This window comes from Saimiri boliviensis, chromosome 4 (genome assembly GCF_048565385.1).
Source record: "Saimiri boliviensis isolate mSaiBol1 chromosome 4, mSaiBol1.pri, whole genome shotgun sequence".
NCBI classification, from domain to species: Eukaryota; Metazoa; Chordata; class Mammalia; order Primates; family Cebidae; genus Saimiri; species Saimiri boliviensis.
In genome coordinates, this window is record NC_133452.1 from 60,406,314 (window position 1) to 60,431,297 (window position 24,984).

General features: G+C 35.4%; 1 protein-coding gene across 7 annotated transcripts in view; it reads right to left on the reverse strand.

Moving 5' to 3' along the window:
* CEP57L1 (centrosomal protein 57 like 1) overlaps window positions 1-24,984 on the reverse strand; it is a 59,038-nt gene that overhangs the window by 21,631 nt on the left and 12,423 nt on the right. For 4 of the 7 annotated variants that reach the window (XM_074397625.1, XM_074397627.1, XM_074397624.1 and 1 more), the window contains 6 exons: window positions 10,205-10,367; window positions 9,220-9,399; window positions 7,953-8,074; window positions 3,682-3,798; window positions 2,022-2,099; window positions 1,461-1,547 (listed from right to left, as the gene is read on the reverse strand). In XM_074397625.1, coding sequence (XP_074253726.1) covers window positions 1,461-1,547; window positions 2,022-2,099; window positions 3,682-3,798; window positions 7,953-8,074; window positions 9,220-9,399; window positions 10,205-10,367 — 747 coding nt within the window. The remainder of the gene's footprint in view (window positions 1-1,460; window positions 1,548-2,021; window positions 2,100-3,681; window positions 3,799-7,952; window positions 8,075-9,219; window positions 9,400-10,204; window positions 10,368-24,984) is intronic. The other 3 variants (XM_074397629.1, XM_074397630.1, XM_074397628.1) reach the window with 2 other exon arrangements.

The window sequence follows — 24,984 nt, forward strand, 5'->3', positions numbered from 1 at the left end:
CAGGACATGGACAAACAGTGGGATAGGAAGCAGGCCTCTCATAGAGGCTTCTTGAATCTGATCCTACTTTTAGCAACTTTGGCACCATCTCCATCTTTAAAGGGAGACATAATTATTTGCACACCCTGTGAACTTGGGGTTTGAACTACGTACTTCTATAAAGTGATTCTGCTGTTAATTACTCTGTTCTCTTCCAGGAGTTACCTTTTCTTTCCTTCATTTCTTTTATCTTCCCTCTGCACCTTCACTATTTTTACAATAAATAGGTAAACTGAAAAAAAGTTCCATTAAAAAAGTTATCATCAGAGAGTGGATGCCATAAAACATACACATTGGGCAATGTGTGTTCCACTGGCAAATTACTTATAGTGATTTTCTATTTAGCTTTGTAGCTCTGAATCTCATTGCACAAACAAGACACAAAACAAGTATTTAGGAAAGAAAATAAGCAAAATAAGTCATATTAGGGAAATATTTTTCATTATTGTAGTTTGAAAATTCTTGAAAATGAAAAAATTATGAAATATATAGTCCAAGTATTGAACACGAATTCTTATTTATGTAATAAGAGTAGCCAAAGTTAAGCATAATGTTCTCTCCATTATTTTATCTACAAGCTAAGCACATGGCAGTGGCCAGAATTCCCAAATAGCATCTCCTGTCTCCCACAGCAAATGGCACACAGAACACTCACTACATTCATATCTGAATAAATAGCAATAATGGCCATCAAAACCATAATTCCAGAATCATAAGATTAAAAGGGACTAAAAGCATTTTTCATACCATTATACATAATTAAGAAGGGTTACTTAAATAGAATGCATTCAAAACATGAATTCATCTAAACAGAATATTGATCTATAAAGTACTAACTCTCCAATCCTTACTTTTAGACAAATTCACAAGAAATGAGCATAGAAATTACAGGTAACAATAAATTCTCTACATAAATGACTTGACAAACTTAACAAATCTGTAAGAAAAACCGTTATTTTTCATTGTGCATGTATTACATAAAACTGCTTTCAGGATCTATTATGTTGTCAATATCTACTATGCTATTTAGTGCCTCTTTTATAAAGTATCACAAAATATATTTCTCTAGAAGTTTAAAACTAGAAAAATGTTAATCTTTCTAGAAAACCTTGAGAGCTTCCTGTTATTTCACAAATATAGCTATACTGTCCATTACATGTTCCTTTTTGCTTTGGTTGTAAAGAAAACTCAGAGCTAAATTTTTTATATGACTGCTGCTACTTTTTTAAAACCTGAATCTTATGAAATTTTCTGTCCTTATACCCCAAATCATCATTCATTATTCAACATGCATTACTGCATGTCTTTTATTATATATCTTCAAATCCTTTTTAGAAAGGGGTAGGTATAAGCATTAAGAGGGTGTAAAATAAGTATTATCAAATAAAAGTATTGTTTGGAATAAAGTTTTACATGCACACCTTTGAAGATTTCTTCTTTTCCTTGGAGTGCTTTAGATTTGAAACTGAAGACATTAAAATTTTACTGATTTCAAGCCCAGTTTGAAGCTATAATATTTAAAAAAAAAAAGTTATAAAATTGATTTGTAACATGCAAAAACATTGTAATGAGCTATCAGGTCTAAGTTTATAAATATGAAAATGCTTTTTGAAGAAGAAAAGAAAATTTCAAATACTATTTTTGTATGTGTGAAGGTCACTAAGTCTATTGGTAATTACAATAATTTTGTTTATAAAAGAGTAAATTATTTAATATACATATGTCAATCAAACTGAAATCTATCCCAGGAGTTCTTTCAACTGAGAATATATGTTATTTGTCAGAATTTCAAAAGATTAAAAGACCTCCAGATAATACAGCCAAGTATTATACTGGCTGAGTGAGAGTTTCATTATCATAACAAAAAGACAATTTAGGAAGCAGAAATTACAATCTAGAACACAGGTTTCAGTTTAACGAAAACAAAAATATGGTAAAACATATATGGTTTACTGTGATAGATTATATAGTGCTATATTTACCTCAGAAGCTTTGTCTTGAAATAGCTTACGTTGATGTTCTTCTTCCTTAAGTCTTTCTTCTAAATATTTAATCTTGTCCTGCAAAAAGGGTGAAAAATTAACATTGTTATATAAAAACTAGAGCCAAGTATCCTTTGTTCTTTCCCAAATAGAGTCCTAAGGGTCTTGATTCTTAAGAGTTTCGCAAATTAAGGCGGAAAATGAGAAAAAGGAAAGGCATAAGATGTTAAGATTCTGTTTTGAGACAGAGTCTTGCTCTGTCGCCCAGGCTGGAGTGCAGTGGTGCAATCTTGGATCACTGCAACCTCCGCCTCCCAGGTTCAAGCAATTCTCCTGCCTCAGCCTCCCAAGTAGCTGGGACTACAGGTGTGTGCCACTACGCTTGTCTAATTTTTTGTATTTTTAGCAGATGCCCACCTACTAAGGATGTTCACCATGTTAGCAAGGATGGTCTCCATCTCCTGACCTCGTGATTCACCCCTGCTCTGCTGCCCTGCCTCCCAAATGCTGAGATTATAGGCATAAGTCACCATACCCAGCCAATGTTAAGATTTTTCTTGGCTTTCTTCCCACTTCTTTATTTGCTTCTTTACCTTCTATTACATATAAGAAGAACAAAGAAAAAGCAAAGAATATACACACACATAGGCTTTATTAACTTCCAGCAACAAAATCATTATGATGAAATTTTTAAGGTGTAGGTCAAACAATTACAGTCTTGGGTCTCAACGTTTCATTCAAAGCATATAAAAATAAGTTTCTACTATTTGCATAAATATAATAAGTGTAATTTTGGGAGCAAGGAGAGTGAAAAGACATAATAGGAATATACAATGTGATCCTTGTTACTTAAGAGCTTGTACAGACTGAGTATCCCATATCTGAAGTGCTTGGAACCAGAGATATTTTAGATTTTGGAATATTTTCATTACCAGTTTGGTACCTCTAATCCAAAAATTCAAAATTCTACATTACTCCAATGAACATTTCCTCTGAACATTTTATTAGTGTTCAAAAGTTTGGGATTTTGGAGCATTTCAGATTTTGGAGTTAGGGATACCCAACCTGTACTGTATGAAAAGAAAAAAAAGAGTAATATTCACAAAACAATAAAACAACAAAGCAAGGAAATAATTTGAAAGGGATCATATATACATATAACCTTAAATATATAAGTATCTCATCTTACATCTGTGGTGTGGTTCAGAATAGAAAGACAGTACTATTTCAAAAGGAGAACTTCCTGAGTGTTGAAAAGCTCAAGGAGGACTTCCTAGAGGAATTATGACTATGAGAAAACCCTATAAAATGGAAAGGATTTGGAGGGGAAAAGGATGGACAGGGGAACCAGAATAGGATTAAGTTGACTGCAAGTGGTATAAGACAATTTTTCCATATCCTTTAGGTAAAGTATCTGACAAATGAAAATATCCTGCCATATTAGAAGTCAAGATTACAATTTCACATCAAAAGACAGCTCATTCATGCTGTGACAGAACACATTAACTCTCACTCTATAGGTAAGAATTCATACTTGGATTATTAAAAGATGTCAATAAAGTTTTATAAATCTAAGATTTACTCTACATTCACATAAAATACCAATTATGCTTAACACTAAAGATTTATTCCTGTTGTCATCACTTCAAAGAAAGCTTACCTCAGCAGTTTTCTGAGTTGCTGTAAGTCTAAAACACTCTTTTTCTAAGACATCAAGCTTTTCAAGTTTTGCATACAGCTTTATCTCATCTTGCTCTTTTTCCCTCTGAAGCTGGGCCTAGAAAAGATAAAAATAAAATAACAACCCTGAATTTGGCAAGTAATGCCAATGGAACAAGAATAATACAATTTCTGAGAATTCAAAACACAATATGAATATCGTAAGAAACATGTACTTATAAATGTATATACTTTAGGTGCTTACAAACAACAAGAAAATCAAATACTTTTATTTATTTTTTTCAATTTTAAAGTCATAACTATCTTTTTTTGTTTTGTTTTTGAGATGGAGTCTAGAGTTCAAGGACGTGATCTCGGCTCACTGCAACCTCCACCTCCTGGATTCAAGTGATTCTCCTGCCTCAGCCTCCCAAGTAGCTGGCACTACAGAAATGCACCACCATGCCCAGTTAATTTTTGTATTTGTAACAGAGATGGGGTTTTACCATGTTGGCCAGGATGTACTTGATCTCTTGACCTTGTGATCTGTCCACCTCAGCCTCCCAAAGTGCTGGGATTACAGGCATGAGTCACCACGCCCAGCCCATAATTTTTTTAATTAAAATTTAATTTTTTTTCCTGAAATCAAACACTTTTAAAGAGTAAGTAAAATGTGCAAAAAAGACCAGGTATGGTGGCTCATACCTGTAATTCAAGCACTTTAAGAGGCTGAGATGGGAGGACTGCTTGAAGCCAGGAGTTTGACACCAGCCTAGGCAACATGGTGGGCATTTATAACCATACTAATGTAAGATACTAATTATAGGGGCAACTGTGAGGGAGCAAGAACTCTCTCTATACTATCTGCTCAATTTTCTATAAACCTAAAATGGCTACAAATGATAAAATCTATTAATTAAAACAAAACCAAAAACAATACCAATAAACAGAGTCTTGGTAACCTGTGGTTTAGTAACATTCGGTTGAAGTCCCAAAGAAGAGGAGAGAGAGGTGAGACAGAATAATTATTTGAAGGATAATAGTTGAAAATGTTCCAATTTAATGAAAAATATGGACAGATTCAAGAACCTCAAAAGTCCAAGCATTAAAAAAAAAAAAGGAACATCATTATCATATTGTTGAAAACCAGTGATAAAGGGGACAATCTTAAAAGCAGTCTGAGAAATGATGACACATTATGCATAAAGGAATAAAGAAAATAACTTTGATTAGAAACTGTAAGATCCAGAAGATAACAGAAACAAAAATCTTTAAAGTCCTGAAAGAAGAAAAGATGTCAACCAGAATTCTATATCCAGCCAAAATATCTTTCACAATGGCAGTGAAACAAGACTTTTCCAGATAAATAGATGCTAAGACAATTCTTGGTATTCTGATATTTTCCTTCAGACTGGAGAAAAATGATACCAAATGGAAAATGAAATCTACACAAAAATAAAAAGCACAGGAAAGGTAAAAACTAAATATTTTTGTTTCCTAATTTTCCTGAAAGAATAATTGACCATTTGAAGCAAAAATAATAATGTATTGTGGGTTGTATGACATACGCAGAAATAAAATGTATGAAAACTATAGCACAAAGGGGACTAAGAGGAAGCATATTGAAAGAGGATCCTACATTATATGCGAAATATTTTAATACAGATATATGGCAGACTGTGGTTAGTTAAGGATACATATTTCAGGTCTTAGAGTAGCTATTAAAAAGGATCATAATTTGTTTCAATATCTATTAGAGAAAGACCCTTATCTTATTCTTCAGAATAGTCTGGCTATTCTTGGACTTTTGCTTTTCCATATAAATTTTAATTTCTTAAGAATCTATTATGCATTTGACCCATCAAAATCCAATATTGACTGTTACTTTTACCCTTCTGCCAAGACAATGCAAGGGTATTAGAACACTTTAAACTACTTTACTTCTTCCAAATATATAAGCCATTGTCCTGATGAATTTTAATTCTTAATATGTATTTAAACCACACAAAGCATTATTGTTTTCTATAATATTCATTTAGATTTATCCACATATTTACCATCTTCATTGCTCTTTATTCCTTCCTGCATCTCTGACCTTCCACCAAAGGTCATTTTCCTTCGGTCTGATATCCTTTAGCATTCCCTTTAGAGTAGGCCTACTAATAACAACTTATCTCAGTCTTTTTAGTCTTAAAATGTCTTAATTTCTGAAGGATACTTCCTCTAGGCATAGAATTCTAGACCAGCACTTATTTTCTTTTAACACCTTAACTCTAGCAGTCCCTTGTCTTCTGGATTCAGTACTTTCAGTTGAGAAGTCAGCTATCACTTTAATTGTTTTCTCTTTGAATGTAATATGTTTTTTCCTGGATGCTTTTTAAGATTTTACTTTTTTTTTTTTTTTTTTTTTGAGGAGTCTTGCTCTGTCATCCAGGCTGGAGTACAATGGCGAGATCTCAGCTCACTGCAATCGCCGCTTCCCGGGTTCAAGCGATTCTACTGCCTCAGCCTCCCAAGTAGCTGTGATTACAGGTGCCCGCCACTATGCCTGGCTAATTTTTCTATTTTTAGTGGAGATGAGGTTTCACCATGCTGGCCAGGCTGGTCTTGAACTCCGGACCTCACATGATCCACCCACCTTGGTCTCTCAAAGTGCTGGGATTACAGGTGTGAGCTACTGTGCCTGGCCTTACTTCTGTTTTATTTTTTTGAGTTATCTATGTAGAGCCTTCCTTATATTATCCTGCTTTGATTTTTGTGGGGTTTCTTGAATCTATGGTGTAATTTTACTTTTTAATTTTATAACATTCTTGGCCATTATCTCTTCAAATACTGCTTTTGCCCTATTTTCCCTTTCCTTTTTTTTTAAACTCCAATTACACATAAGTTGGACCTCATTCTAATATTATGCCTCTTCTCTGTTTTCTGAATTAACTATCTTTCTTTGTCTCTTCATTGATCTGCATGGTTTCTCCTTCCAGTTCACCAATTTTTCTAATCTGTTGTTAGATCCAGTGGGTTCTAAATTTGTTATATTTTTCTTCAGTTCTATAATTTTTATTTGGTTCTTTCTCCAATCTGCTTTGCCAGTTTATAGTTTCCAATTCTTCAGTAAACACTGCAATCTTGTCTTTTAACTTGATTATAGCAAGCATAATTATTTTAAAGTCAATGTCTGTTAGAGCCAGTGAGTACCTAGCTGGAGCTAACTTTCAAGTGTCTATAGAGTCTGTTATGCATGCTGTTTCTTATTCATTTCGTAGTGTTTTATCTCCTTCTGCCTGATTATCTTTGGTTAAAAGTTGCTCATTGTTGAAGAAATATTTGTAGAAATAATTTGAGGCCCCTGGGAATATCAGTAATCCAGGATCACTGTAATTCAACTTTAGAAACTAAGGTTTTCTAGGCTAACTTGGTAACCTGGAGTAGGACTATAATCTGGGTTCTTTTTCTCGTTCACCCTTATAAAGCACTTGAGTAGAAGAGATTTAGTAGCATCCTATTTGATAGGTTCTGGATTCTAATTTCCTTAGCCACAGATGTGGCTGACAAAGGCATTATTTAGCCTCTCAACTGCCTCTTCTGGAACCAGAAATATCCTTAGAAGAAAGAAGCCTGAAATGTCAAGACAAACGGAATTTAAGTCTGCAGAGAACTTAAATTTTGAATTGATGATTTTTCATCACCTTGTCAGTTACTCAAATGCCTTAATGATTTTTCTTTGTTTCTTTTTTCTCTCTTTTAAAAGAAATATTCTGTTCAGTATTTGTTTTTCTCTGCAGAAGAGGTGGTTCAAATGACCTAGCTTGTAATTAGTGTAAGTGGAAATCTCTGGTACACAGCTTTATATTCTACTTTACTTAAGAGTATAATACGGCCGGGCATGGTGGCTCATGCCTGTAATGCCAGTACTTTGGGAGGCTGAGGCAGGCGGATCAACTGAGGTCAGGAGTTTGAGACCAGCCTGATCAACATGGAGAAACTGTGTCTCTACTAAAAATACAAAATTAGCTGGATGTGGTGGCACATGCCTGTAATCCCAGTTACTCAGGAGGCTGAAGAAGGAGAATCGTTTGAAACCAGGAGGTGGAGGCTGTGGTGAGCCAAGATTGCACCATTGCACTCCAGCCTGGGCAACAAGAGTGAAACTCCATCTCAAAAAAAAAAAAGAAAAGAAAAAAGAGTGTAATATGACAACTTTCCCATGACATTAAAATATTCTTCAAAAACATACAAAATTATATTATCATTCCTTGTAGAAAATATGCTCACCTGTTGTTCTAGGATCATGTTCTTTTCTCGCTCTACATTGAGAACCATTCTCTTTGTATATTCTAGTTGCTTCTCTAGAAGAGTACAACGAGACTGGGCTGAGCTTAACTGTATACTTATATCTAAGAAAAAGACAAAATAATAACGAGTAAATTACCTGATTATCACATAGATCAGAGATTTGGTTATCACAAGAAATTATGTGAATTCAATCAAGAGCTAAAAGTTTAGGGCCTCTTTTATCTCTGAGTATTGACTTTTCCAGAGTTATGAAAATACATTTGTAAATAGCTCATTAATTACATAGAACTGGTTTAATACTGTCTCTTCCTAAAAACCCAGAGGGCATACTACTGAAAGAGGAGGATGTCAGTAACTTGTGAGATGATAAATATCCTGCTTGTTGATGGAAATAACATCATCTGGAAAAACAGTCTGAAAGTTTCTTACCTATCTATCAATTCATTTCTTTTCTTTCGGGAAACTCAAGTATATGCATCTACCACTCTCATTTTCCCCTGTTCTTGACTGCTGGCAGCATAGTTAATTCCATAGCAGAAAACCTATTTCTAATCACTTAACTCTTTACTTTCTTTACCCCTTTCTTCCACTTTTGTCTAATTACCTCAGAAATCTTTTTTCCCCCATTTCTTCATTCTACGTCTAAGCTGAAATACAAACTTGAGCCTTGTTTATGAGTGTAGTGTAACAAGGAAAAAGAAGTCAAAAGTTTTGAAGTGAAATTATATAAAAGACTTATGTTCTCAATTTCCAAAACTTTTCATAATTTCCACAGACGCCTCCCCCATTTGCCTATTTCTTCTAATTAACCTTTTTTCCCCCTCCAGTTAAATAAAATTCACTTGTATATATTTTTATTGCTTTTATATTCTTTAATTACTAGTGCTGTTTTATATTTCAAATTCTAAAATTTAGCGTTAATTGCAAATATAAAGTATTTCAGTTATAGGTTAAATTGCATATTGGTTATTCTGAAAGTATTCTAATTTTTAAACACAACTTGTCTAAAATCCTAATTTTTCCTTTAATTTCTAGAAATTATGAATTACGATAACAGATATGATAGAGGTTAAGTTCAAACTAAATCTTTTTCCCACAAATATCAAAAGGTCTAAAAACATGGTCACAAGGTTTGCTTATATATAAGAACAGAGGTATCTGAGTACATTTGCTTAGACTAGGCTTATTATTTTTGAACTGTAAACTTCAGTAACCCCTGGTTTCTGAGAAGTACTGCATTTCTTACCTTTTTTCTGCTTTATCAGCTCCTGGTGTGCCAGATTTCTCTCATTTGTTTCATTCTCCAAGGCCTTCTTATACTGTGCTGCTTCTTTGGAAAGAGTGTTCAGGTTATCTTCAGCCTGTGTTCTCTCCAGCTCTAAACGATGAATTTTTTCCTGAAGAGTTTTTAAGGCTAAAATAAGAGCTGTTGAAAAAAAATTTTGTTGATGGTTTAAGTGGAAGTTTCTGAACACTTACAATCACAGTAACTTAAGAAAAATAAGCAGTATATTTTTGTTAGTGAACCAGAAAAATGTACAAGTAATAATGCATATTCTTCAAAAAATGAAAAATAATGTCTAACACTCTAAAGAGGGGCACATTTTTCTAATATATCTTGTAAAAACAATATATCTATGATTGTATTTAGTGATTTCTAAGATTGAGAAAGTGAATAACCACAATTTTAATAAAATATTTTCAAATGAAAGGACTTAAAACAAGGTACAGTCTGGAGAGCGTAAGAGTCTGAATATGGATAAGGAATATTAAAATACAATTTCTACTAATTAACAAGGCAATTTAGGTTTAAAGTTAAAGGTTTTTCTTCTCAGTTCTTGATGTATTCCGTTTTAGTAAAATCACACATATTTATTGTTTCTTTGTCCACGATGCAGTATTAAGAACATAGGTTCTTTCACTGGAAAAAATGATAACCTAATGGTTTACCTGATGTCAGACCTGAAAGATAATAGTACACTGCACTACGGTGGTTTTTATTCAACTATATTAATATCTTCATGATTCAGTTAAGTTTAAAGTTTTAGCTGTCATATAGTTTATGTCAAATTAGATGCTTGCTGGAGATTATCATTTGACTTTTATAGATGAGATAAATTATATTTATTCATCTTTATATGGTATCTGTGTTCCACATAAATATGAAAAGTTTTTCATAGCATGCTTTTACCATTCTTCTAATTTTATATAAAATTTTACATCAGCATTACCTGGGCTATTTGGGCTATGAAGTATCTTAGAAGAGGTAACTTCTAAGTTTGCAGGATGGCAATTCTGAGATGATTCATTCTGGGTGAATGATGGAACAAATACTCTTTCTGGAGGTTTATGATAGCTTCCTACTATACTATGCATTAATTCAGAATCCATTATCTGTAGAGAACAGAGGAATTATATAGTATAGTATCATTCTTTACTATTTTAAGGGTGAAAGCATTGTACAAAAATTCAGGTGAAACTTTAACAACATAATCATATACTATGGAGCTATATCTTCATGAACTTAATAAGAAATTCAACTCTAATAAGCTTGGCAATAAAAGAAAAAAATATGATTTCTTGTGTAAGTAATATAGATAATTTTGCTTGATTTTCAATAATCATATGCCCTGGAATGAGCATGACATGAGTGATGTGAATTTACTGGATTCTCAAGTTACTCATAAATCCCATACACCAATCGTAGTCTGAGCACTTCTCCACAAGCAGTGTGACTCTACGACTTAAAGAGAAAGTATGTATTCTAAAAGACAACAGAGCTTTTAAACACAAACCAAAAATATAAACTGATTCTCTAATACTGATTGTTGAATTCTAATGCATGGCTTCCTAAGGGATTTTCAAGAGTAATTTTGGATATGTGAAATATTGGAATCTAACCCTTGAATAAGACACATCTTTGCTTAATGCATTAGCATTTTAATAACCTAGGTTAGAAAGTTTCCAAATCTAAAGAATCTAGAATAGTTTTGTTAGTTTGGTTCTTTTGTTGTTGTTATTGTTTTGTTTTGGTAAGAGAGCCCTTTTAACCACTTTAGCAGTTAAGTTTTGGTCTAAATTTTCCAAATCATTTTATTTTCCTTTCTGCAATTTAAATAGTTTAGAATTGTATTCTATTTTTTAATAGATTCTAGTCAATGTTAATTAAACTAATTCATAATCACATAAGGTGATAACTGTTCACACACACACACAAAACTCACTGGCAGGATTTTAAGCTAGAAATCTTGCTTCAAAATATAAATTCAAGAATTACACTATAGCATTAGCCTATTGTGATTTTTGAGATTTGCACATTTTCCATTTCAATACCTCCCCAGTTCACAAGGCAAAGGCAGTCACTTCCCATGATTGTATTTTCTGAAAGGGCAGAAGGCACAGTTCACTTCCTAGAATTTTCATCTTTAGCCATTGCCATGATTGGCTATCTCCTAGAACATTCTGATTGTTCTAAATTAGAAGCTATAAAACCTAAAGTTTACTAAGATACTTGATGCTTTTTGTTCTTGCAAAGCAACATATTTTGCTATTGTTATTAGTACCAGCTATCTCAGACACTGTCTGCTCCCCATGGGATATCGCATTCATTTTAAGTTGCTGTTCCTTAAAAGAACAAAAGATCAACATTAGTCACAACTGGCTCACTACAAAGTAGAGGTAAGGCCCAAATGTACATAAGTTCTGCAGATGGTTGTACATCTTCAGAGAGAGGTAACTGGTTAAAGCTATCCCAAGAACACAGGAGCTACTATCTTACTCAGTTTTCAGCTCCGGGTGGGTTTCTCCAATAATAGAAAGAATGAAATTTTGCTATTTGTCACTACACACTGAAGTCCCTGGGAGGTCTCTGCTTCCTCTGACCCAAATATAATATTATTTCACAAACTGGATTTTGTACCAATTAAAAAACTAGGCCAAATTAGAGGTTTTTATATGAAATAACGACTACTTAGAAGATTGCCAGTAAGTTAAAAATCAGACTACAGTTTATTCAAATTAAATGTATTAGACACATATTAAAGTGGGCACAAGCAGAAATGACCCACTGATAGAATCAAAATACGATGAAGGCAAAGAAAGAAAACTGTAAAGTAATGAGAGGGCAAGTTATGCCATGACACAGAGCTCAGAGATTCTCATTGTAATGGGATCTCAGCGTAACCCTTATAACCTGGTCCTGTGTTGTAAACAAGTACATAAGCCTACTAGAAGCTTATTTACATAAAGCACTGAAGCATCCTGGGAGAAAAACTCACTCTGAAGGAAGATTAAGTGACTACAAAAGGCTTGATCCAAAATCAAAGCCTTATTTGGCTGAGGAGAGGAATGATTCTGAGTAGTCTATGGTGGTGGTCATTCTAATTTATCTCTGACCTAGTGCCATAGACTCATATGTGGGTCCTAAAAAGAGAGAGTTTAAATAAAAACTGAGAAATGTTTCACCAATATCTTTACAAAATATCAAGGCATTAGCTTCCCTGCTTTGTGTAAGATGTTTATGCCAATGGAGGAGGAGTCAGAGTGCTAACACAGTTTTGGCCCCTTTCTGGTGCATTGGTTAGTAGTGGTCAGCATGTGCGCGAGAGAGCAAGAGTAAGAAAGCAAGAGAGCAAGAGAAACAGAGAGGAAGCACAGATGGAAGGGACATATTCATGGGCATATATGGGATATATTTCTAGAGACAAATTTCTGAAAATACAGAGAAGTACCTAAACCACAATCTCTAGGATTCTGGTGTTTCTGCTATGAAACTTAGCTAACCATTGGCAACTGAAAAGGCCTAAGGAATTCTTACAGAACATTTTATAGGTGTCTGAAAGTAGGGGCAAAATGCTATAAAATGTGAACCTCATTTGTATCAAGCCTGGGAAATTCAGGTTATACCTGGAACCACTCTTTTTTTCCTAAAGTTTTTACTTTATTTTTTCTAAAATCGAACAAAAAAAATGGGATACATGTGCAGAACATGTAGGTTTGTTACAAAGGTATACATGTGCCGTAGTGGTTTGCTGCACCTATTGACCCATCCTCTAAGTTCCCTTGCCTCAATCCCCATCCCCCAACAGGCCCTGGTGTGTGTTGTTCACCTGTGTACCATGTAGTCTCAATGTTCAACTCCCACTTATGAGTAAAAACATGTAGTATTTAGTTTTCTGTTTCTGTATTAGTTTGTTGAGGATGATGGCTTCCGGCTTCATCCATGTCCCTGCAAGGGACATGATTGCATTCCTTTTTATGGCTGCATAGTATTCCATGGTGTATATGTACCACAGTTTCTTTATCTAGTCTATTATTGATGAGCATTTGAGTTGGTTACCTGGAACCATTCTTGACAGCTTGTGAACAACCAGGGAAATTACTGATTATCTTTATGGTCTATAAAATTAAGATAACTTAATTGGCTATAACTAAGGACCTGATGCATAAAAAAACTATCCCCCACTCTGCCAAAATAATGCTCTAGACACAAACACTTTGCTGTAAAACATTTTAATGTATTATGGAGGAAAACACTTATTCTATAATACTAGAGAGACAGCATTAGGGGCTAGTCAGAGATACTATAGAAGACTTTTGGAATAAAGGAATCTCTGTTTGCTATTACGGCTAATTCTTCCAAATTTGGATTTTCCTTAGAGAAACTGAGGAAAGATCAACAATGCAGTTTCTTTTATCTGTTTTTTTCTTTATGTATGCATCTACACTAACTTACCTTAACACCAAATACAGTAAAGTCTGGACTAACTTATTTCTTAATGTATAGTACTTTAAGAAGTAATTTATTTCCATAGTACTTTAAGAAGTATAGTGCTCTATAGTGCTTTTTTCCTATAGTACTTACAACTGAGTAAGCTAATCTGTGGTGGAGGAATTTACGTTGTAGATATCCTAATTACATAATGTGTTATTTATAATGTACAATAACCAAAATGTTAAGATGTGACAATTAAAGTTAACTGGTCAATGGAAACTAGTAAATATATGAATATAACATAAATACTTCGGTGGGATTCAACTATTCGTTTGATCATCCAATAAATGATGTTTAAAAAATTGGGTAAAATATCCAGTTAAGCCTTTATCTCACTCCATGCATCAATACAAATGTCAGATAACTACAGTCAAATAAAAAAAAAAAAACCTCAAAAAATTATTTTAATAAATCAGTGAACAATTAACCTTAGACTAGGTAAGATATTCTATGTTTAAAAGTAACAGAAAAATAAAGGAAAAGATACAAAAGCTCTGTTAATACAACATATAAGGCTGGACACAGTGGCTCATGCCTGTAATCCTAGCATCCTGGGAGGCCAAGGCGGGCAGATCACAAGGTCAAGAGTTCGAGACCAGCCTGGCTAGCATGGTGAAACCCTGTCTCCACTAAAAACAAAAAATTAGCTGGGCACATTGGCACACACTTGTAGTCCCAGCTACTTGGGAGGCTGAGGCAGGAAAATGGCTAGAACCCAGGAGATGGAGATTGTAGTGAGCCAAGATTGTGCCACTGCACTCCAGCCTGGGCAAAAGAGTGAGACTCTGGCTAAAATAATAATAATAATACAACATATAAAAATTGTAAACAAAACTGAATGGCAAAAGACAAATAAGTGCAATGAAGAACAAAGGGTTAATGTTAATATGGAAAGAGCTTTTGTAAGTCAAAAGAAAAATACTAACACCATTATAGGAAAATGACAAACAATTATAAACCATCAATTCACAGAATAATGTGGCCAGTAAACAATAAATCTGGCTGGGAGCAGTGGCTCATGCCTGTAATCCCAGCACTTTGGGAGGCTGAAGCGGCTGGATCACTTGAGGTCAGGATTTTGAGACCAGCCTGGCCAACATGGTGAAACCCCATCTCTCCTAAAAAATACAAAAATTAGCCAAGCATAGTGGCAAGTGCTTGAAATTCCAGCTACTCTGGCAGGTAAGGCTTCACACAGAGGTGAAGCTTGCAGTGAGCCAAGATTGTGCCACTGCATTCCAGCCTGGGTGACAGAGTGAGACTCAAACTCAACAAATAAATAAATCTTAGTAATAGTCAATGAAAAGCAGTTATATCCAGATTCAAAAGTAAAGCCCTTTGCAGCTGGACCTCAATTCAAATCTTGGATCCGTCACTTAATATCTTTTTGACTTTCAGAAAAACTTTTTTCAGAAAATATTAAATGAAAATTTCTAGGCTGGGCACAGTGGTTCACACCTGTAATCCCAGCACTTTGGGAGGCTGAGGCAGGCAAATCATTTGAGGTCAGGAGCTTGAGACCAGCCTGGCCAACATGGTGATACCCCATCTCTACTAAACATGCAAAAATTAGCCAGGCAGGCTGGATGTGGTGGCTCACATCTGTAATCCCAAGCACTTTGGGATTCCGAGGTGGGTGGATCACTTGAGGTCACAAGTTCAAGACAAGCCTGGTCAACATGGTGAAACCCCTTCTCTACTAAAAATACAAAAAAATTAGCTGAGTGTGGTGGCAGGTGCCTGCAGTCCCAGCTACTTGAGAGGTTTGAGAAACTGAGGCAGGAGAATCACTTCAACCCAGGAGGCAGAGGTTGCAGTGAGCAGAGATCACACCACTGCACTCTAGCCTGGGAGACAGAGCGAGACTCCATCTCAAAAAAATAAATAAAATTGTAATCGCAGGAGGCAAAGGTTGCAGTGAGCCAAGATTGTGCTGCTGCATTCTAGCCTGGGCAATAGAGTGAGACTCTATCTCCAAAAAAGTTTAAATAAATGGAAAATTCCAGAAATGCTTCATAAGTTTTAAATTGTGTGCCATTTTGAGTACCACAATTATGAAATCTCACACTGTCCAGCTCCATCCTGCCGAGGATGTGAATCATCTCTTTGTCCAGCATTTTCACACTGTAGACGCTACCTGTCTGTTAGGAGCTTAGTGGTCACCTTGGTTATCAGATCAACTGTCATAGTATCATACTGCTTGCATTCAAGTAACCCTTATTCTACTTAACACTGGCACCAAAGCACAAAAGTAGTGATGCTGGCAATTTAGATATTCCAGAGAGAAGCCATAAAGTGTTTCCTTTAAGTGAAAAAGTAAAAGTTCATGACTTCACAGGAAAAGAAAAAAATAATCACATGCTGAGGTTGCTAAGATCTACAATAAGAATGAATCTGATATTCATGAAACTGTGAAGAAGGAAAAAAAATTGTTCATAGTATATACAGCATTTGGTACTATCTGTGGTTTCAGGTAACTGAAGGTCTTTGAAAATACACCCATGGACAAGGGGCAACTATTGTATGTACTTTCTGTAGGCAAATATGTACTTGATAAAAGGTAGCCATACTTATCTTAAAAGAAAGCAAGGCAGTACAATTTTTAACATTTCAAACAAGGGTTCAAGCGATTCTCCTGCCTCAGCCTCCCAAGTAGCTGGGATTACAGGTGCCCACCATCACGCCTGGCTAATTTTCTGTATTTTTAGTAGAGACAGAGTTTCACTGTGTTGGCCAGGCTGATCTCAAACTCCTGACCTCAGCTGATCCACCCACCTCGGCCTCCCAAAGTGCTGGGATTACAGGCATGAGCCACCACACCCAGGTGAACAGCCAGTTTTTTAAGAGTACAAAGTAATGCCAATCTTTACAAATATTTTATAAATTATAATATAGCATCTAATTGTTCATGTGCACAGTTAATTCAACTCAATACATTCAATAAGAGTTATCTAATTATCAAACAAATTCATCAAGTGCTGAATTTAAAATAACCAGGCTTAAACAAAGATTCTATCTAATAGATTTCTCCTTATTGAATGTGTATCCACTGAGTTTAGAACATATAATGTATAAGGTCACTTAAATGATTAGACTCCCCATCATCTTTACCAAGATTTAGTTTATCTTGACTATTCAGTTCATAAGAAAATGCTCCTGATTTAATATAAAGTAAATGAGGAACAATATAAAACTGTATAATTATAGCCTATTTTTTAAAAGCACAAAAATAGGTTCAAATAACAGATTAAAATATTAAAATGCTAACAGATGGACAACAGATTTTCATGTTATTTCTACCTTCTAAAACATTCTCCACAATGAACCATATTACTTTTATAATGAGAAAAAAAACTAATAAAATATTTTCTCCTCAACTAGATTTCTAAAGAGGTAGAAAGCAGCTGGAGATTTACAGTATCAATTATTTATATGAATATCTGTTGGAAGCACTTACATGTTTTCATTTGTAAAGGTCTCATGTCTCTTACCTCAACATAAACTCAGAAAGGAAATTATGTTTATTTTTTTCTCTAAGTCCTGACAATCCAAATTCCTATGCTCTGCAAAGAGGCATTGTATCTTCAGGGCCTAATCCAAAAAATATTTGTAAAAATGAATTCTCTGAAACTAATTTGTTAGGTCAACAACTTTTTCCTACCTCCCTATGCTAATGTTTGTTATGGTTGAACCCAGCAAATCAGTAAATACTGTCCCAACTGAAAAAAAAAATACATATTGTGCCTTGATATGTACTTTTACGTACAGGTTTTAATTTAATGTCATTTAAGTAAATCAAAATTCTTAGAATTTAAAAATATTACTGGTAATATTTCTTCAAAAAGTTCTAAATTTAAAAAATAAGTGATTTTGAAAGGGTTTCAACATTTTTATGTTTAATGTGTTTATAAGGACAAATGTATACTATACTTATTTTCATTGATCTTATCTATTTCCATCCACCCGTCTATCAATCAGTCGATCAAGACAGGTTCTCACTATGTTGCCTAGACTACCCTCAATCTCCCAGATTCATGCAATCCTCCCACCTCAGCCTCCCGAGTAGCAAGTGTGTGCCACCATACCCTTTTCTCTTTAGAATGGTTGATGGTAAACTTAGTAAACACAGACAGAGTTCAGTAATTCAGTAAAAGCAAAAATGTTACATTTAAAAGTTAATGGTACTCAGATTAGTTGCTACAAACCCACTTTCTAGGCCTTTAGATTTTTTTTCCCCACAGATTGAACAGACTTAATAGTCAGAATTAATTATGGGACTTTACTGATTAGTCAGGCTGCCCAAGGAAAAATGAGCTATTGGACAATGATAAATAACTAAGGCTTGCCTAGCTCAGTACCAAAATTTATTTAGACTAGTTTTAAAAGAAATATTTCTAAAATGTTTAAATGGCTTTCCTTCTTTTTAGGCAGAGTATATTATTCAACATAACTTAACCTTTAGGATGACTTAAGGATAGCATCACAGTATTTTAATTATGCAGAATGATACTTAGGAACCCAGAGTGATGCTTGTATTGTTTATCCATTCACTGGAAAGTTTCAGATCATCCTAGTCTCTGTTTTCTGTCTTTTTACCTCTTGCTACCTCTTCCCTTGCTGTCTACCTACTTGTTTCTAGCAGAACACTCATTTCCAATTGGTTTCCTAACCTACAGCAAATAAGAAACAACAAAGCAATCAAGTTTCATTCATTAAACATTCAGAGATGAAAAGTACAATCCCAGGCAGTCCCTGAAACATTCACAACTTAATTATACTACACAGCGTGCTATGGGAATCCAAAGGAGAAGCCTCTGACCCAGAGTCTGGGGATTTCAATGATGACTTCCTGGAGGAGCTAGTTCTTAAACTAAGACATGAATAATGAATAAATAGCATTTCATAAGCAAAAGAAAGTGAGAGAATTGGCAGAACAATCAAGTGCACAGACAGAAGAAATAGCATGGCAATAATAAAAATGATATCTCACGTTTATTAAAAACTTCTGTGAATTAACTTACTAAATCCACATACCAATGCTATGAGGCACAATTATTCCTATTTTACAGATAAGGAAACAGTGGCACAGAAAAAACTGTTTCATCCAAGGTCCACACCCAGTTAAGTGGCAAGGTCAGATTTGCAGTCTGGCTCTAAAGCTAACACTCTAAATCACCACACTATATTGCTTATCTGTGCAAAATTATGAAAGCAAGAGAGAATCCAGTGTTTTGAGCAATCTACTATGAGTACTTTACTAAGGTGGAAGATTGTACAGTGTCTGAATATTGTGGAAGATGAAGCTGAAACCAGATCTGAGGAGCCTTGTGTGCCAGGTACAGGTGTTTAGATTTTATCCCGTAGGCAGTAAAAGCCATACAGCAGAGGATTAGCAAGATCACACTGACTCTGATAAAGACTTTTATGGGATAAGAATAGAGAGAAACAACCAAAGGTTCAAAATTCAGGTAGGAGGCTATTCCAGAGCTCTATGTGAGGGATGAGGGATGATAAAGACCTCAACTAAAGCAATATAAGTGGTTCTTTTTTTCTTTTCTTTCTTTTCTTCTTCTTCTTTTTTCTTTTTTTTTTGGAGATGGAGTCACTCTCTTGCCCAGGCTGGAGTGCAATAGCAAGATCTCAGCTCACTGCAACCTCTACTTTCTGGATTCGAGCGATTCTCCTGTCTCAGCCTCCTGAGTAGCTGGGATACAGGCATGTGCCACCATGCCTGAGTAATTTTTGCATTTTTTTTAGTAGAGATGGGGTTTCACTATGTTGGCCAGGCTGGTCTCGAACTCCTGAACTCAGGTGATCCCCCTGCCTTGGTCTCCCAAAGTGTTAGGATTACAGGTGTGAGCCCCCACGCCCGGCCAGAAGTGGTTCTATTTAGGTATTTCCTGCTACTAATCCTATAGAAAAGATGAGAAAAACTAGAGAAAATTAGGATGTCAAATTCACAGAACTTATGACCAGAACAAAAAAAACTCGTGATAGGGAAAAAATGAAATAAAGTTGTAGCCAAAGCAGAAAACAGATTCTGAGAGCAGTGGAGGTGGTATAAAAGATTCATTTTAGACATAATTGAGGTGCTTGTGAAGTAACATTTTTTAAAAATCAGCTAACACTTACATTGAGCTTGCTACACGTGAGGCACTAGTCAAAGAAGTTTCCATGCATTGATCCACTGAATCATGAAGGCAACACTACGACGTATTAACTTCTTTTTATGTGAGGCATCTGAGAAGTTAAGCAATTTGCCTAGGGTCATGCAGCCATAAAGGGGCTGAGCTGGGATCTGAACCCAGGTATCCTGGTTCAGAGGGCTTCTGTCTTTAATAGAGACATGCCAATTGTATAAATCAGTTTGACACTCAAGAATTGTTTAAAGATAAGGATTTGGCGCCAGCTACCTCTGTTAATAGATAATAATAAAAACATAAGGATTTGGAAGTCGTCTATATACACAGATGGCAGCTGAAGCCTTAAGTATTGAGTTACATACAAAGTATGCACTCTATATCTCTAAGTGTGGTCCTTCAATCACTTAGGTAAGAATATCCTGAGGATGTTTATGTTTAATAAGCATACAGATTCCTGGGCCTTACCAAGGTCCATGGAAACAGACACTCTAGGGCTAAGGCCCAGAAATAGTTGGATTAACTACTCAACTAATTCTTATGTAAATTAAAGTCTGAAGGTCACTAAAGGAATGAGCAAAGAAATGTGTAACAATGACATTGAGTTTATTAGAAGTGTGTCTACAATAAGAGTAAGCAACTTCTGAACAAGGATGGTAGTAGGGGCCTGGGCAAGTGTCTGATGAGTCTTTGATCAAATCTAAGCCACAATACAATATAAGATGTATTATTCTTTCATGTACCACCACTGCCAAAACAACAAAATACCCCAAATAGGAGGCCTCCCATGTAAAGCTAGGACAACAAAAGGGCTACAAATGCAATATAAGCAAAAGAAGGATAAACCCAGCATTCAGAAAGAGTCAGCAAGGAAATCTGAAAGTCTCTACTGTACACAAGAGAGAAGGAATTTTATCTAAAAGACAGTACTCACTTAGCTTTGCAGTCTGAACTCATATTACCAGTGGGGTCAAAACCAAAACACATCAAAACCAGCAAAGACAAAACAAAACAATAAATATTTCAGGCAGAGAATTTAACTTAACGTGGTCTTAGATTGGTAGTAGTGCAAATAACCGGCAGAGTGAAATGCAAAACCTTTCTGAAGTAATCTGACTTCAAGTGAGGCCAATAATGATTACCAAGACATTTCCCTATTTCAGACATTTTTTAATTTCTAGAATTTCTAAAAAATACGTGTCTTAGAGCCACTGAAATATGGTTGATGGAATGCATACCAAGCTATATGCTGAATGCTCAGAATCTTTCGGGGTGGGTTAATTTAGGGTTCTCAAACGTACTTTATAATTTCATATAGGTGTTGATTTATTTTTAAAATAACTATAAAAGACACTATTAAAAATTATAAAATTGTTTCCCTTTCCATCACATTTAACCATATTTATAATTCCTCTAAATATAAAAACTCTCATCCATTTTAAAACAAGAACCCCAAAGAGTAAGATCAGACCACTAATACCTCTACCTTAGACTCTATGTAAATGCTTCCACACTCTGGGATTTTGATAATGAAATTGCAAAATTCACCACAGACCCTGGTAACTGTCCAGACTTAGAAAGACAACAGCAAACTTTGTTTCTGCCAAGGATGATGATTTACAGTCCCACTCTGACATCTGATATTCCCTCTTTTGCTCACAGGCCACAAATACTAACTTAATATTTTCATTATATCCAGAGTATCCTGGCTCTTTTTAAGAAATATTAATCCCTTCTCAACAATGCCACAGTGAAAAAAATTCTTTTAGAACTTTTATAATTTTCCAGAAAAGCAGTGTTTTCCTAATTCAAACATACATTTCTCATCTATTCCAAGAGTAGTACAAACTCTGCACAAATTACACACCATGGTTGCTCTGGGATCTTTTAAAACTGCAAATTTCAATGTACAGCAAGCACATCATCCAAATAAGTTGTGAGACGGCCAAAATTGCTTTAGAATGAAAATAAACACCAACCAATCACTACAGAGAGTTTTACAATCCAAAAGTGTGACTTACAAATAAACCAGGTATTCAAAGGACCACTGCTAACTTCCCCATTTTTAGTGGGTTAAGGTCCTCAGAGTCCTCACAACATAGGCCTGTCTACAGCAACTGATAGAAAAATTCTAATCTGACTCTTATCCCTACCACATGCCATACCCCACCAGAGCACCTCTTTCACTCAGGAAAACTATCCTACTCCCAGATCAAACGTTTACCTATGAGTGAGTGAGTGAGTGTATATGTGTGTGTCTGTGTAAGTATAGGAATTTTCTAAGACTGGAGAAAGTGAACTAACATTTTCCACTTCCCTAACTATAACTGAAGATTCACTTTCCCCATAGAAACAAGGGAATAATGTTTTTGTTTTGTTTTGTTTTGTTTTTTGAGATGGAGTTTCGCTCTTGTTACCCAGGCTGGAGTGCAATGGCGCAATCTCGGCTCACCGCAACCTCCGCCTCCTGGGTTCAAGCAATTCTCCTGCCTCAGCCTCCCGAGTAGCTGGGACTACAGGCATGCGCCACCATGCGCAGCTAATTTTTATATTTTTAGTAGAGATGGGGTTTCACCATGTTGACCAGAATGGTCTCGATCTCTTGACCTTGTGATCCACCCGCCTCGGCCTCCCAAAGTGCTGGGATTATAGGCGTGAGCCACTGTGCCCGGTTTTATAGTGACACTATGTTTCTAACCATTTTATAACAATATTGTTTCTTTGTGGAACTGTGTAAAATCCACTGAATATAAATGTCAACCTACTTAGTAATTCTGGGGATGATATCTGTTAGTATAATTTGTGTGCCATAAATATTTAATCTCAAACATTTAAAAAGTAGCCCATAATCTCATTACACAGAACCCCCATTAACATGTTCTTTTTAATATCCATACGTAACAAAACCTAAACAGCACAGAAAGTCACACAATGAAAATTAAAAAATTTTCTGTTCCTGGACTGCTGATTCCCAACTATACTCACTACTTTCCCCTCCCCGAAGATAATCACCATCGACACTTCTTGAGGACGGAAAGAAAAACACTTATTTATATACCTAAGCGCTTTTCTTTTGGAAACTTTCCTATCATATGCATCAATTTGCAGGCAACGCAGAAAAGGTTCATCTTAGAATATGGCAATCTTTTTAATGTCTAGAAATGTTAACTTCATAAGGACTTTTGTTTGTATAATGCATTTTCATGTTTTTATGTTCCTGTAACCTAGACTATTTGATAACAAAGTATACACAGTGGTTAAGAGGTAGGCTCTGCAGCAAAACTCCTTGGGGACAGATCCTGTGTGATCTGCAGTAAGTTTCTTAAATGTTCCGCCTATCTACAAAATGGGAATAATATGACTACCTATTTAAGATAATTATATGTAATGAATCAACATGAAGTAATAGAACAGAGCTTAGTACGCAATAAGCACTCAATAAATGTTGGCTATTACTGATAATCAGAAATCTTTATATTTTGAATATTTCATCCAAATTTTTGTCAGTAAAATCACTGATGTGCATAATGATACTAAGAAACCAAAAAATCTCTTTTGAACTATCAAAAACTACTATATCTAGTGTTTCTTAACATTATATCATACTATAATCTTAATGTCTTCAATAGATAATCTATAAACAGTGCATGATTTTCACAAAGTGAAATGCTTGATTTTCCACATTTAACCTACTTACAACTTTATACTGCTCCTGTACAAACCTAATTTTTACACCTAATGCCTTCTCTAGGCCCAGCCCTTCTTCTTCTTTTTCCTTTTTTTTTTTTTTAAGAGATGAAGCTCGCTCTGTTGCTCAGGCTGAAGTGCAGTGGCATGATCTTGGCTCACTGCAACTTCCGCCTCCCAGGTTCAAGCAATTCTCCTACCTCATTCAGCCTCCTGAGCAGCTGGGATTACAGGTGCATGCTGTCATAGCCGGCTAATTTTTTGTATTTTTAGTAAAGATGCAGTTTTACCATGTTGCCCAGGCTGGTCACAAACTCCTGAGCTCAGGCACTCCGCCTGCCTCAGCCTCCCAAAGTGCTGGGATTACAGGTGTGAGCCACAGTGGCTGGCAGGTCCAGTTCTTCTTAAGAGACAATATCACTTTGGAGTTTGCACTGATTTATTTGTTCTTTACTTCTGCCTAAGATAATAATTTTTTAGCAAGTACTGACTACCATTTCTCTGCATTTTAACAGAGTTCATTTCTACTTGAATGTCCCAAAGGCACCTTAAATGTATATTCAAAACTTAAAATACCATCTTTGGCCTAAAAACAGTTTTTCTTCCTATATTCATAATCTCACTTAATAGGATCATCCTCCTACTCCCCATCCTCAGTCCTGAGGATGTCAACACCTAAAACACTTCTTGAATCAACTGTCCTCTCCTATCCTTACCACCACTGATTAGATGTCCTAGCCCAGGCCCTCATCTTTTACTGCCTGGACCATTACAGTAGCCTTTTGAAGTGATTTTCCCACTACTAATTTTGTTTCACTAAAACTATCTTTTACTGTACCCCTAGAGTGATCTACCTAAAATTAAAATCCGGCCATCTTACTTCAATGCTTCAAACTCTTCAATGACTGCAGAATAATGGCCTTCTCAGGGCATACAGTGCTCTCATGACTCATTATCTAGTTATTTTCTCCTGCCCCTGCTAAGTGAACATATTTCTAGTGTTCATAATGTTCTCTCTTCCAGGAATATTCTTGTCCATTATGAAAGGCACAGTTTATCAGTTAAACTGCCCATGAAGCATTCCCTTTCCTGGCTTCCTGAGGCTGGGCTAATTAACTTTCCTCTGTGCATACCTGTATGTTTGATATATAATAAAACAATATTCCTGTTCATGTCTTCCCCACTGAACTGCAAGCCTTGAGGACAAAGTCTCATTCATTTTTGTAATCTCAGCACTAATTTAATACTTAATAAATGCTTGCTAAACTGAAATGAATTCAAAGCTATGTGGAGCTCCAGAACAAAGCCTACTGAAAAGTCATAGCAATATAAGGTAAAGGTAAAAGGAAGATGTCTATGCCATTCATATCAGACAGTGTGCTAGCTACTGAATGCAGTGACTGAGTTATTC